General features: G+C 42.5%; 1 protein-coding gene across 1 annotated transcript in view; it reads left to right on the top strand.

Moving 5' to 3' along the window:
* Positions 1 to 15,025, top strand: part of LOC126232800 (EGFR adapter protein-like) — a 439,734-nt gene that overhangs the window by 270,337 nt on the left and 154,372 nt on the right. Inside the window, exon 2 of the mRNA XM_049942821.1 lies at positions 13,440 to 13,514. Within this exon, the coding sequence (XP_049798778.1) occupies positions 13,440 to 13,514 (75 nt within the window). The remainder of the gene's footprint in view (positions 1 to 13,439; positions 13,515 to 15,025) is intronic.

The following is a 15,025-nucleotide window of genomic DNA, read 5'->3' as shown; positions in this document are numbered from 1 at the left end:
GTTCAACAGAATCTCCAAAGTTCACTCGTGGACACTACCACATGGTGAATCACTCGTTATAACTGTAAATAACAGAGTTTAACACGCTGGAGCCGACTTAGCAATAATACGGTCCAAAACAGTAATTTACTTTAAAGCAGCTAAATAGATGACAATACCGATATCAACGCTCTCCTCCCAAGCAGCACTCTAACTGGAGACTGCAGTACCGAAGCGAAGCTTACATCGCTCAGAAGTCTGACAGACGCGGCACCAACGTGCACCTTTCTAGAATTCTTCACCTCATACACCAAACTCGCAGGCACACCTCCCTTGAGAAAGACAGACCAGGGCGCCTGCTTCACAGCACGTGACACTGCAGGTCTTAGGAGTGCCAGTAACCATCTCTGACAGGGACCTAGTGACTATTTCAGAAGAGTTTCATAAATCTTAACTGCACGTTAAAATGCTTGCAAGTTCTCAATAGGCCAGGAAAAACTGACACCTTTAGTGGGTAACTTTGCAAGCTTCTAGTTCAGTCAGGCAAAGCTAATGAAAATCAGAACACGGGGAGGAGTTGTGGTCTAAATAACAATTGATTTATTAATTCCTAACATCACGTGACAAAATATGGCTAAAGAAACGCCTCAGAAACATTTTATCTGAGAAACGCTTTCAGTAATATGCGGTCTATGGTCAATAACCAGCTGGGGATCAACACACCACACTAACAAGAACTGATCGCTTTATCTGACTTCATAAATATGAGTCTGTGGTATACCCCAAAATATACACTACTATCAAGCATCTGTACTCTATATTCCATAAAGAAAAATATGGTTCCAAAGAACAGGGTGCTGAGAAGCATATATTGGAGCCCTGCGCCGTAGCAGCGAATACTTTACCCTTCTGCAGGTGAGGGCAGGACAGCATGACGCGCTGACCGACTGCAGTCAAAGACAGCGGCAATCTGTTATTAACGGCCGGCCGAAGTGGCCGTGCGGTTAAAGGCGCTGCAGTCTGGAACCGCAAGACCGCTACGGTCGCAGGTTCGAATCCTGCCTCGGGCATGGATGTTTGTGATGTCCTTAGGTTAGTTAGGTTTAACTAGTTCTAAGTTCTAGGGGACTAATGACCTCAGCAGTTGAGTCCCATAGTGCTCAGAGCCATTTTTGTTATTAACGGCGCATGCCCGGAAATATGCAAGTACGCGGTCTCGCGTTCGGCTAATTCGGAACACAGGTATTTCCCTATGAGTGTCTGAAACCCCGGTGGATTCCAGTGTGCAGGTGGACCCGTTTGCTGGTCTGCCAAACCAATTTCACTCTGTGACATGACTAGGAGTGACAGAATATGTCAAACGTTTAGATGGCCGACTCAAAACAAATAAGTACAAAAAAATTGCTCTGAGCACTACGGGACTTAACATCTGTGGTCATCAGTCCCCTAGAACTTAGAACTATCTAAACCTAACTAACCTAAGGACATCACACACATCCATGCCCGAGGCAGGATTCGAACCTGCGACCGTAGCAGTCGCGCGGTTCCGGACTGAGCGCCTGAACCGCTAGACCACCGCGGCCGGAAATAAGTACACCTCTGCATAACTCGTTGTGTGCATGATGCAACAACCAGTACCTCTGATGGTTCAGATGGTGACTGGCACAGGCTGAAAGTGGCACACTAGCAAAGGTCACAAGTCTCACCGTCTAGATAAAGACCTGCCGTTCTTTACTAGCGAAATGCCAGTACAAGAGTGATCGCTTTCTCTACAGCTTCCCTCCACAACTCGGTAGCATAGCACATTTGCATGCTTAGACTGTTGTGTCGACACGAGAGCCGACACAGTGTGTTTGAGGGTGGCCGATATGCACGCTATAAACACACGAAGGATGGCGTGTGGTCTGAAACAGGAGATGTAATGAATGCTATAAAGAAAAGTACGTAGCTGCGGAAATACTTAACTTCATTTCATCCTTGTGGTACATCGCTCTTGACGAATCAAGGGAGACTCTTAAGATACATGCAATGTTAGCTAGGTCGTAGCCATGGACTTAGCTGAAGGCTATTCTAACTGTCTCTCGGCAAATGAGAGAAAGGCTTCGTCAGTGTAGTCGCTAGCAACGTCGTCGTACAACTGGGGCGAGTGCTCGTACGTCTCTCGAGACCTGCCGTGTGGTGACGCTCGGTCTGCGATCACTGTCAGTGGCGACACGCGGGTCCGACATGTACTAATGGACCGCGGCCGATTTAAAGGTACCACCTAGCAAATGTGGTGTCTGGCGGTGACACCACATAGACTACACCCACTTTAGCGAAGCCAAGCATTAGAAGCCGAGAGACCGCCCCCTTGCTCTGCACACACAGATTTGACCAACCGACGACTTTAAAAGTTAATTGGGAAAAAAGGAAAAAAGGTTCAGCTTCGCGCCCTCTTTCCCATGCGTCTTTGCTAAAAGCGTGACTTGGATTGAACCACAGCCCTCCATAAAAATATCGTTATCTCCCCTGTTACATCCATTTCGAACTTTCCAAAAACGGCCATAAACTCGCTAAAAGCCTTATACATTCAAAGCATAGTCTGGACACCTGGGTGCCACTACCCTGTCCCATGGAATCCGCAGAAACTCTCAGCCGTCTCATTCGTTTTCTACCTAACAAGGGTCAATACTCTGCTTTATTGCCATCCATCAGATTTTACAATGCGCCGCTCATAGCTGCAGCGACTCCTTGGCGCTAGTCAGCCTACCTGGATGTGGCGCCACCCATTGTGTCTGCTCAATGAGACCGGGGGACTTGACTGTCGGCAAAAGTTTTCACCAGGTTCTGCACAAAAAAGGTCACCTCAGTTCTCAGCCGCCTTACACTTTCACTGCTGTCAATTAACTCGGCACCCCCTTTCTTCGAACACAGGTAGCCTTCTGCTGTCCCTTCACCAGAGCACACAAGCAAAAGCATTAATTACTGCCAACGACTTCATCTTATGAATGAAGTCAGATTTTATCAAATATAGCAACCAAGTAATAAAGATCACATTCCCTATGAACATTAAGCAGCATGACACTGTATCAAAAGTGAGAGTGCTCTGCAATCCCTCAACTTTTCAATTAAATATTGGTTTCCTGTGGGCCCTGCATGGGGCCGACCAATCCTGAAGTGTGTGACATTACAATTTTGTTGCAGGGCCCGTATATCTCGCTGGCCCTGACCGTCCCACCAAGCCGCTGCTCTTCGAGGAACTCTTTTCTAGTAGACGTAAGCACCGACTCACCCTCAATCAACCTAAAAGACCTCAGACCAGCTCAGCAGGACACATGTGCGCCACTTCGCACCAGAAGCCACAAGGGCGGCGCCAAATAAGTTGCTTAGTACTTCGATATATAGAAGGTGCGGAAGCTCTACGAACACTACCTTATTAAAACAGGTTGAACAATATCGACTGGATCTCTAAAACGTGATGTAAAACATTTTCTCCTATTTTAGATTTTCGGTTACAGAATTTAGAACAAGAATGATCACTGTAAGAATGTAAACAATTCCAACCGCTGAACGAAATTATTCCACAAATATAATCAGCACCCATGCTAGCAGAATATAACATTCTGGAAGTTCTCTCCCTTTGCGGTGGTTACAGCGTTTTTATTTATTGTACTTTCCTGTATTCTTGAAAATAAAAGTAACATTTCTTTAGTGCTTTTTCAAAAAATTTACTTCGTGTTGTGCCAGGGTTTGTTTTATCAAATTGCTCCAGGCAGTGTCAGTACGGCTGTTGGCAAGGCTTGTGTTGCATTACGTTAATTTAATTATGCTATGTGTGGTAGAATTACAAATCAAACTAGGAATTCATAGCGGGTCGGATGCGTTGATGTGTCCATTTCACAGTCCGCTTACGTAAATAGCTGCTGTTTACCTCAATTTCCGTAACTGAAGTCCTAATTATGAGATCCACGTGTTCGTCAGCTACCCCACGTACATATTTCGCTTTTTCAAAAGCTCCAGATACAGTGAGCGACAGCACATATTGTACTCGTCCTGACCTCCTGCTGCAAAATGACTAAGACAGTTCTCACTTAGACAATTACACGAATCTTCTGCAACTGTGTTACTTTCTTTATGAAGTGGTTGCCACAGTTATTAATTACATTGAGTGGATTTCTGCCATTTCACAATGTCGTTTTCAAAGCGTAGTGGTTTCGGATGCTTAATCCTCCATATGGACGTTTGCAACCATGTGGCGAAGGACAAACTGCAGTCTCCTATGTAACATTAACCGTGTTATTGGGAAGCATAGCTAACTACGCTGTTCTTGCTCCTGCAATAACTGTTTGGAAATTTTAGCACTTGAATTGGGAAAAAATGTATGTAGAGTTAAATAATGATACTTTCTTATCTGGTTTTACCTGCTGCGTTCTTCAAGTTAATGGTGCAGTTTGTTCTTTTTAGTCGTAGGCAATGCTTGTAAACTTGTAAAATCTAAAATCAGGTTTTCAATCTTGTTTTGTAAATCAAAATGCAGATTTAAAAAGCTGTTTCTTCCACTTAGCACATTTCCAGAGAAAATTTCATCTAAATATCTATACAAAATCTTGATTTATCGAATTTTACATTAACAAATCAGATAATTTTTAGTATGGGCTCTACGCTATGTATTTTAATACTGAACTCTTGTTTCAAGTGCTCGCCATGCACACCTGCTCAGACCTATTTTTGACAGACGTGAATCTCCCCAACGTTGACCCTGAAACAAGGAAAGAGAATTCAGTGCGACGTTTAACAATGATACTATTTCACAAACTATACATTTTTAAAACATTTCCGGTGTATTTTTCTTTATTTTTGTTTATTTTTTCATTTTTTTTTACTTTCTTTTAATAGGTTTCGTCTTGATTAACGTCATAATTGTAATGACTAACATCTTTCTTTTATGCCCTGAATTTCAGTTTAATAATTACAAAATTTACAATTTAATGATTTGGTACTGCAGAAGGCACCATTCATATGCATTATCAGCTGGGTCGGCAACTTTCTCCGCTCAGGGACTGGGTGTTGTCTTGTCTTCATCATCATTTCATTCAAATCCGGTACACAGGTCGCCCAATGTGGCGTCGAATGTAGTAAGACCTGCGCCAAGGCTGCCGGACCTGTCCCGTAAGGGGCTTCCCGGCCAATGACGCCAACCGCTCATTTCCATTTTCCATCAGATATCTGTAATAACAGTATTTCTAACTGTTTTCACATTACAGAGCAGCACGTATTTGCGTAAAACCGTTTATTTGCTGTAGACTTTAAGTGAAATAATTATAACTGAACGAAAGCTAAATTGAAGTACAGGTCTCCGTTCCTGGGTAAATATCGTACCTATACTAGCCACAAATCTCCTACATTAGTTACCATACTGCCAACAACTCCCGATGCACTACATTTTGTTGCAGACCACACACCGAGCGTACAACGCAACATATCGAATGGACTAAACTGATAAATGTTAACGATCATGCCGGAGTTTGCTTAGAAAATCACCTTCACACAAGAATTAATAACTAATGATATAGTTCATGCTTCATACACAGCGAACGTTAGAAAATTTGACACACCGTTTGATTTTTCGTTTTCCGACTAGGAACGAATGTTGTAGTATCATCAACATCTCGAGCGTTTTCGAGATGTGGGGCTTCAAAGTTTTACGAAGTTATTCAATACCATATGGGAGTGCCACCCGTCTTATCGACATACAATTGCGAGAAGTCTAACGCAACCATGCACATTCATGAAACTGGCCATCCCATACTGGGAATTGATGAGGATAGACCAATTTTGCATACACAAGATAGCGGAAAGAATCTGGATCTTCTAGAACAATTGGAGACAGAATAGCGTTGAAATCATAACATTAAGTGATCAGATTGCAGGTGACACAAATAACTTTTTCAAAGTCTCTTTTATCATCTAAAATCAGCAACTTCAAAGTATACCGTTAGCTTTCTTTTCATGACAAGATTCGAATTTTCGGACTACTTGGCATGGTTACATACAATCTTTGTTTATCGGTATCTCTTTGATTTCAAGTTTAGATTCACGAAGAGCTCAGTCGCGTTACTTTTGTCTTTGTATGCGAGAAGTGGGTTTCATGAAGACACACAAACCTTGCATACACATCGCTGTAATTGTGGCGCTGCCTGTACCCGTGGACAACTTATTACATTCCATTTTTAAACTGGTCTTTTAGCTGACGGTGATCAGTATGTATAACTTAAGGAGACATAGCTGCAAGGGAAGTAGCCACGTTATTTTAACTTTATTGCATTTGGTTATGGTTTTGGTCGCTTTCAGAGGTTCTTGTCCAGTAATACTAAAGACGAAGGATCACCCATGAAACGCACTATTTCTAGTGTTTTTTGTGTTATAAATAGGTAGTTGACCCGACATTTTAACACTGACTTTTACAAACACGATCCCATATTCATTAAGGACAAAATCATAAAAGTATGTCCTTACTGAATAACAGTCTTGTCATTTTTTCCTAAACTTACACCAAACACTTGTATCACTCACCAAACACTTGTATCACTGTAACGAATGGTTTTTTTTTTTTTTTTTTCGGAAACGAGCAAACATAATGTTAATATTCATTGCGGTTTGCGACGAGGTAAAGTCAATGTGTAATAAAGAATCTTCACACTGTTATGTCTGCCATGTGATGAATACTTTGATTGACAAGTCAGGTATTTCGTGAAGCGATTGCAGAATGACATTTACATAGTCACTCGCCAAATTTTACAAACATACTCCTATGGGAGTATGTTATATCTAACCAAAAGAATGCAGAAACCCATACTGCACTTAGCAATTCAACCAATATAGTCCAAGGACATTATTCTTCCGTCTCACAAAAATGGTTCAAATGGCTTTGAGCACTTTGGGACTTAACTTCTGAGGTCATCAGTCCCCTAGAACTTCGAACTACTTAAACCTAACTAACCTAAGGACATCACACACATCCATGCCCGAGGCAGGATTCGAACCTGCGACCGTAGCGGTCGCGCAGTTCCAGACTGTAGCGCCTAGAACCGCTCGGCCACTCCAGCCGGCTTCCGTCTCACACACAACTAGCAATGCAATCAATCCACGCATACATACAGAAACAGGAGAAACGGTAAACACGTCGTTAATATTATCATTTACTGGTTTTCTGCTAATGGCCTCATCCTCAGTTTTAAGAAGACACAAAATATTCAGTTCTGCACGCCTAAGTGTGCTATACCAACCATAAGTATAACACATAGTGAGGAAATAATAGCCGGCCGGAGTGGCTGTGGGTTCTAGGCGCTACAGTCTGGAACCGCGTCACCGCTGCGGTCGCAGGTTCGAATCCTGCCTCGGGCATGGATGTGTGTGCTGTCCTTAGGTTAGTTAGGTTTAAGTAGTTCTAAGTTCTAGGGGACTGATGACCACAGCAATTAAGTCCCATAGTGCTCAGAACCGTTTGAACCATTTTGAACTTATGTTTCCATATTGATGGGAATTTAAACTGGAAAAAGAAAATTTTGGAGCTCCTAAAACAACTTAGCTCAGCCATATTTTCAGTTAGAAGCATTGCTAATCTTGAGGAGAGACAAATCAGTAAGCTGATTTATTTTGAATATATTCATTCAATAGTGTCTTCACATGGAATAACGTCGTGGAACAACTCAAGAAAGTTTTAATTGCTCAAAAACGTGCTGTGTAACAATAATATGTAGTGCTCACAGACGATCATCTTGCAGACAGACATCTGTTTAAGAAGTTGGGCATTCCGACTACTGCTTCACAGTACATCTTATACTCCCTTATAAAATTTGTTGTAAATAGTCCACTGCAGTTCGAAAGGAACAATGATGCACATAATTGAAATACCGAAAAGAAAAATTACACCCATCACTCCACATTTGTCTTTAGCACAAAAATGGGTGCACAATGCTGCAACTACAATATTTGATCACTTGCCCAGTGTTATAAACTATCTGACAGACAGCAAAGTAAAATTTGAAAACAAACTGAAAAAGTTTCTCCTTGTCATCTCCTCCTAGTCCGTAGAAGAATTTCTATTTTTATAATGTGTAAAAGGTAATGGGTAGGAATTACTAACTCATATCTGTACATTTTCTTTAAAAAGAAAAAGTGACTGTAAATGTTCTACATGTAGCCATATTTACAAATTAATTTGTGATGTGAGTGTAAAATGACTCGTTCCACGTCATTATGACTTATCGTGTATATGACCTGTGGAACATGAAACTGTCTTCTTCACTGTTGCAAGGTCGGTGAGAAATATCATCTCTTGAGGACTGATTTATTCTTCACTTTCTTATACTATGGTAGTTGACAGCTCCGTTGAAAACAAATACCTGAACGCCCATTGTTTTACGTTGTCATTATTAAACATAATTTGGAAATTTGTGGTAAGGTCTTATGGGATCAAACTGTTGAGGTCATCGGTCCTAAACTAACGCACTACTTAATTTAACTACAGCTAACTTACGCTAAGGAGAACACGCACACCCATGCCCGAGGAGGACTCGAACGTCCGACGGAAGCGGCACGGACCGTGGCAAGGCGCCCTAGACAGCGCGGCTACCCCGCGCGGCCCATTGAAAATAAAATCTACGCGTGACATAGAGCGGTACGTGGAATGTACATGGTGGAGGCCTGTGTTATATTTCTCATGTTTTTATGGTAGATACTACAAGAAATGCCGTCGGCCTTCCAATGACGAAAAGCTGCCAAATTGAGTAATTTAGAAATCGATATCCGCGGCGTAACGTGTCACTCAATAAAGGTAAAGTTTTTCGGTTCAGACTGTATGCCAGTTAGGTTCCATCTGGATTTTGCTGGTGACATAGCTCATTTTTAGCAGTCATATACGTACAACAGCTCGATTGACGAAAAATCCGTACATAAAGGCATGGAAGTTGCACATATCACACCATTACACAAAAGTGGAATTTGACCCTGAACAATTACAAGTATATGTAATCCACATGAGTACTGAAACGGCCCCGAAGATATTTTCAACAGGTGGTCCCCCCAACCTCTTACACATTCGAAAAATGTACCGTCTTGAGCTGCTGGGAAAATACTTTATTTATACAACCAGTTTGTCATCTGGCCATCGTCAGGTTCCTGTGTACCAGTTAAATCTACATATACCTGCCTAAAAGGCAGACCGCGACAAAACACGACACAATATTCTAACTTGCGGCGTAAGACGACTGAGCTTGCACCAGCTCTCGAAAGGTGTTCAGCAAACTTATACATCTTTGAAACTGGTTTCTCGAAAACCATTCAGAAGCGTATCGCACTACACCGATGTAACAAAAGTCCTAGGATAACAAAATGTATATAAACAGATGACGGTGGTCTCACGTACACAAGGTATAAAAGGTCATTGTATTGGTAGAGCTGTTATTTGTACTCAGGAGATTCATGTGAAAAGTTTCCGACGTGATTATGGCCGTCTGAACGCAGAATGGTATTTGGAGCTATAGTTCAATTCTTTTATCTTGGCGGCTCGCGCATGCCCGCCTAGACGCGGGAGATTGCTGCGTTGCCAGTTGCACACGACGCACGCGCCAAGAGAAGCAGCGCCATAGTATAGCATAGTTCGCAAGCTTACGTTTAGGGGGGAGCGTGCAGTTCATGAAGTAAAGCCACCACGGCCGCATTAACCCTTTCGCTGCTACAAAGACGTGCTCCCTGCATTCCGCGCATTCCGCCTGCATTTGTCACTGCACTGCTCGCCTGTGCAGACACATTGCGTTCCGACTGCTTTGACACTCTTTATCATTCGATTCCACAAAAACTATTTGGCTCAAAAATTAGATTTTTACCTATCTTCTTGACTGATACCTTCCCCCCATAAATGACTTAATTTTGTTTCGATGTTCAACGCAGTTATTATGCAGCATTAAATATAGTAAACCATTGCACGAAATTTTGAAGAGTTTGCAGAGGTAAAGTCCATAGAGTATACTTTCCGCATGGTCGATTTTAGTTGCCACAATGTTGAGAATGAAATGTGGACAAGATACCTATATATTTCATTTAATTTAAGTACCACATAAGTGTCGTATGTAATATTGAGAAATATTCCACCTTTCGCGACTGTAACAAAAGTTTTACTTACACTGGGCACGTTTGGCTTTATTTTAAAGCACTTCAATCACTCAAAAGGAAGTAGACAAAATACATTAAACAAAACTGTGGACTTACAAAAACATTAGGAGTTGAATATACCGTCTGTCAGTGAAGTGCTCAGAGCTATGTCAAATATAATTTTGTGTGTGGCACACACAAACAGCATTTATTTGCTAAAACACTGATGAGCCAACACAAACGTTGAATATTGTGCTACCGCAGCACAAAACTACGAAAGGTGACTTGGCAATGGAGGACACAAAATACAGTCCTCTTATGATGCTTCGAAAGAGAGAAACGCATCTGGTCTAAATAAGTCGCTTATTACAGTTGCAGAAGAGGGATATATTTCAATACCATTGGTAAAACTGCGACTGTGGAACAAAAACAAGAAATAGAACATGAATACCATTGTGTATGTGCCATACCTTTTCACCTTTCACTTTAAAATAAAGCCTAACGCGCCCTGTGTAAATAAAACTTTTATTACAGTCGCGAAAGACGGAATATTTCTCAATATTACATACGACACCTATGTGGTACTTAAATTAAATGAGATATTGTTATACAGTAAATATTATATGAAATTTAGGTATCTTGTCCACATTTCATTCTCAACATTGTGGCAACTAAAATCGACCATACGGAAAGTATACACTATGGACTTTTACCTCTGCAAACTCTTCAAAATTTCGTGCAATGGTTTACTACATTTAATGCTACCCATGAAAACAAAAGTAAGTCATTTATGGGGGGAAGGTATCAGTCAAGAAGACGTGTAAAAATCAAATTTTTTGGCCAAATAGTTTTTGTGAAATCGAATGATAAGTGTGCCAAAGCAGTGGGAACACCATGTGTCTGCACAGGCGAGAAGTGCAGTGATGACAAAATCGCGCACAGCGCGGAATGCGGGGAGCACGTGTCTGCAGCAGCGAAAAAGTTAATGAAGAGGCAAAGCACTAGAAATTTCATTCAAACGAATAAAAATCGTGAAGTAAGGCACTCCAATATTGTTTTTAAATAAAGAAAATATTAAGCAGCGCACAAGGTTTGAACTTGTAACCTTTCACTCGGCAGCCCAACACCTTAACCGTTCCACTACATTGGCACATCGAGCATTGTAACTCCATAAGGACTCTAACACCTCACGCAACTACTTATAAACACTGTTGGTATGACTATGAATTACTCACGCTTCGTCGAAGTACAATAGGAAATAAACAATTACAGCTGTTCTTTATTGCGAAAAAGCAGTTCGTGAGATTCAAACAAACCCCTTTCCTTGCTATCGCCTGAATTAGGAGTCTTATTGCTTGTTTGGTTTAATTAATTAATAGAATATGAAGCAACTGGTATAAAGAATGCTTTTTCCAAACTTTCTATAAAAGAAAGTCTGCTATCAAGACATTGCTTTTGTTCTATTACTGTATTTATGACTGAACGTTTCTAAAACTGAAGAGACTCGTCCGTGCTCTGCACTGCAGTCGAGATCTGGCAACGTCGTTCTCTGTTCATTGGCTGACTGTGTTTTCTGACGTCAGATGCGCAGAACGAACCTAAACTCGGCCGCCAAGATATATGGCGCGCACTTTAGACGGCTGGAACATTCCGTTTTGGAAATGGTTAGGGAATTCAGTACTCCGAAATCCACAAAGAGTATGACGACAATATCACATTCTAAGCATTACCAATCACCACGGACAACGCAGTGGTAGACGGTTTTCACTTAACGACCGTGTACAAACACGTTTTCGCAGAGTCGTTAGTGCTAACAAAGAAGAAACACTTCATGAGAAAAACGCAGAAATCGATGTGGGTCTATACGACGAACGTATCCTCTAGGAAAGTGCGGCAAAATTTGACGGTAATGGACTACGGCAGAAGACGGACCGACGCGAGTACCTACGCTAGCAGCATGCAATCGCCTGCAGCGCCTCCTCTGGGGTCGTGGCGATATCGGTTGGACCCTAGAAATTGGAAAATAGTTACCTGGTCAGATTTCAGTTGGTAAGAGCTGATTTCGAGTGCGGCTCAGACCCCACGAAACTATAGACACGAGTTGTCATCAAGGTACTGTTGAAGCAATTGTTGGCTGCATAATGGTGTGGATTGTGTTTACATGTAAGCGACTTTGTTTACATGTGAGCTACTCTGTCCTCTGGTTCAACTGAATCGATCATTGACCTGAAATAATTATCTTCAAAATGATTCAAATGACTCTGAGCACTATGCGATTTAGTTTCTGAGGTCATCAGTCCCCTAGAACTACTTAAATCTAACTAACCTAAGGACATCACACACATCCATGCCCGAGACGGGATTCGAACCTGCGACAGTAGCGGTCGCGCGGTTCCAGACTGTAGCGCCTAGAACCGCTGGGCCACTCCGGCCGGCATATAATTATGTTCGGCTGCCTGAAGACAATTTACAGCCAAACAAAGGTGGCAGTTTTGTGGATGACAACGCGCCATGTCAGTTGTTCGAAACTGATCTAAAGAAGTTCTGGGAAGTTTGAGGGAATGATTGGCCATCCAGATCGCCGATAGGAGACTTGTGGAACATATGTGAGACATCAGTCCGTGCACAAATTGCTGCATGGAAAAAATTTCGCAATTATGGACGGGTACAGAGGGGCATGGATTTCTGCAGGGGACTTCCAACAACTTGTTGCTGCGTCGAGTTGCTGCACTATCCCAGGAAAGAGGTCGGACATGGTATTCGAATGTATCCCATGACTTCTGTCACCTCCAGCGTACAGTAGCATTTGCTACGTCTACGTATGTACGACAGTCGTGCAAAACAGAGCAAATTCTATGACCGGTTGGTTATATGCGAAAGGAGAATAATTGAAGATGGAATCGTTCTCCACATTCCGCACGCGAACTTCAACAATGCAGATGCTAGACGAACTGTATATTTGTTTCCCCGTGCGGCATTTACGCTGGTGGCCGACAACAATTGGGACGGCGGAACAACAAGAGATTACCGGGCACGCCGCCAGCGGCAAGTTTCGCTACGATAGTCGGGTGTTCCGCTCGCACGCCCTCTGTGAACAGCCCGCACTCGATGTTTGTGTGTGTGTGTGTGTGTGTGTGTGTGTGTGTGTGTGTGTGCGCCAGAGAGAGGCGGTGAAACTGAAGAGATTTCGCAGTGATTACGCGCTCCTAACTGGACCGCGGGAACATTGTTAGCGCAAATTAGAGCGCGTTCGCGTAATCCATGAGGCCGCTCGGTGGGCCGTCCATTAGGGCAGCCGCTAACCAGAGGTGTGTCTGCTCTGTTTGCAGGGCACGGCCCGCACCAAACCAGTGCTTCTCGTCATCTCGCTGGCAGGCATCAAGGTGTGCACTCCCGACGGAAAGGTAAGCCAACCTGATCTCTGTATGCAAGGCTTGCGCCTGCTTGTCAGTAGCACAGTTGCCTGTTCACTAATGCTGTTTATCTTGTAGTTGATGGTAAGTGCTACTCTTCTTTTGAAGCTTTATAGGATTTTGTTTTTAACCAGACTGCTCCACTTGTAAGATTTTTGCATACGGGACCACAGACCCTGTAAGTGTTTTTAAGGAATTATTTTTCCTGCCTAGTCTTCTTTTATTTCGATATAAGCATTTACGGCGAATTTTTTTACATTAAATTCTAACATATGAATTGTAACAAATTTTTATGTTAATTAATGCAGTCACGCTCTTCATCAACAGCCTTTTGCCACCCAGTGTGCAAGTTTTCAATGCCGGATCGCTAAAACAAACTGAAAAAAAAAAAAACAAATTTTTACCATCAGCTATTTTCATTTGTACGTTAATATCTACCGTTCTCGGTCGTGGACCATCTTTACAGCATGATCCATGACCGAAACCGGGACATACTAGGATATAAATAAAAGCAGCTGATCGTTAAATTGCGTTTTTTCAGTGTCATAACGGCTGTTGAACGTCACCCACCCAAAAAATTAAACAAAGTTGGTTATTGAGCAAAATATCTGGAGATCACATTTTGGATATCATCCACATCCGCTTAGAAAAGAAAGTGATGCAGCGATCGGAGTATACGGAAATCCAGTGGCGCAATATCGGCTGCTTATGGTGGGTGAGGAAGTACCTCTCATCCCAGTTCATTATTTTTGCGTGGATTCGTCTTTGGCAGTGCTGTCTTGCAGAATCACACTTTTTCTGTTGACAGTTGCTGAGTCCTTCCTCTGAATAAAACAGGGCCCGTTCGTGTCGTTGGTCGGTGCCTGAAGGAGCGTAGACATTAATGATGCTTATCACCATGGCAGTGTGTGCCATGCCCCGAGCTGATGGAAGGAAGACGAAGTCAGAAATCCCGTCGCGGACGTAGATGGCCGCTCCATGGCGGTATAGCCATTGATATCTGGGAGACCAGCTAGGTCAAGTGCGTGGGTGTCGCAGTGGAACGTTATCCTGCACGCCCGCATGGGATTGTCGGGAGAGTATGATTACACCCGGACCGGTGAAACATGTCACTTGACAGCTCGCTTGTGGTTGGCTACACTGCAAGTGCGAGGTTGCAAAAGCTGCCACCATACATGCCCACAACTCCGAAGTACGTTTCAACAAAGTAAGTTTTCCTAACAGTGGAGGGAACGACGACGGAGACTAAGCTTTTGATAGTATATGAAACCGGGAAATAAAAACACCTGAAGTTATCGACAATACGAAAAGTCGTTCCAAATTGTTACAGTAATATCTGCATGCAAAACGTCGTATAATAATGTAATCTAAGCATACCAAATAACACACTATCCACACTCACAGAAAGAAATAAAGGAAAACATGCATAGCCTACCCGATTGCAAAGACAAAAAGAATTAATTCTGTATACATTTACACTCACCAATTTACGATGTCAATGG

The sequence above is a fragment of the Schistocerca nitens genome, chromosome 1 (assembly GCF_023898315.1).
Source record: "Schistocerca nitens isolate TAMUIC-IGC-003100 chromosome 1, iqSchNite1.1, whole genome shotgun sequence".
Lineage (NCBI taxonomy): Eukaryota > Metazoa > Arthropoda > Insecta > Orthoptera > Acrididae > Schistocerca > Schistocerca nitens.
The sequence above is the reverse complement of the archived record's forward strand: the minus strand, read 5'-3'. Positions and strand labels throughout refer to the sequence as shown.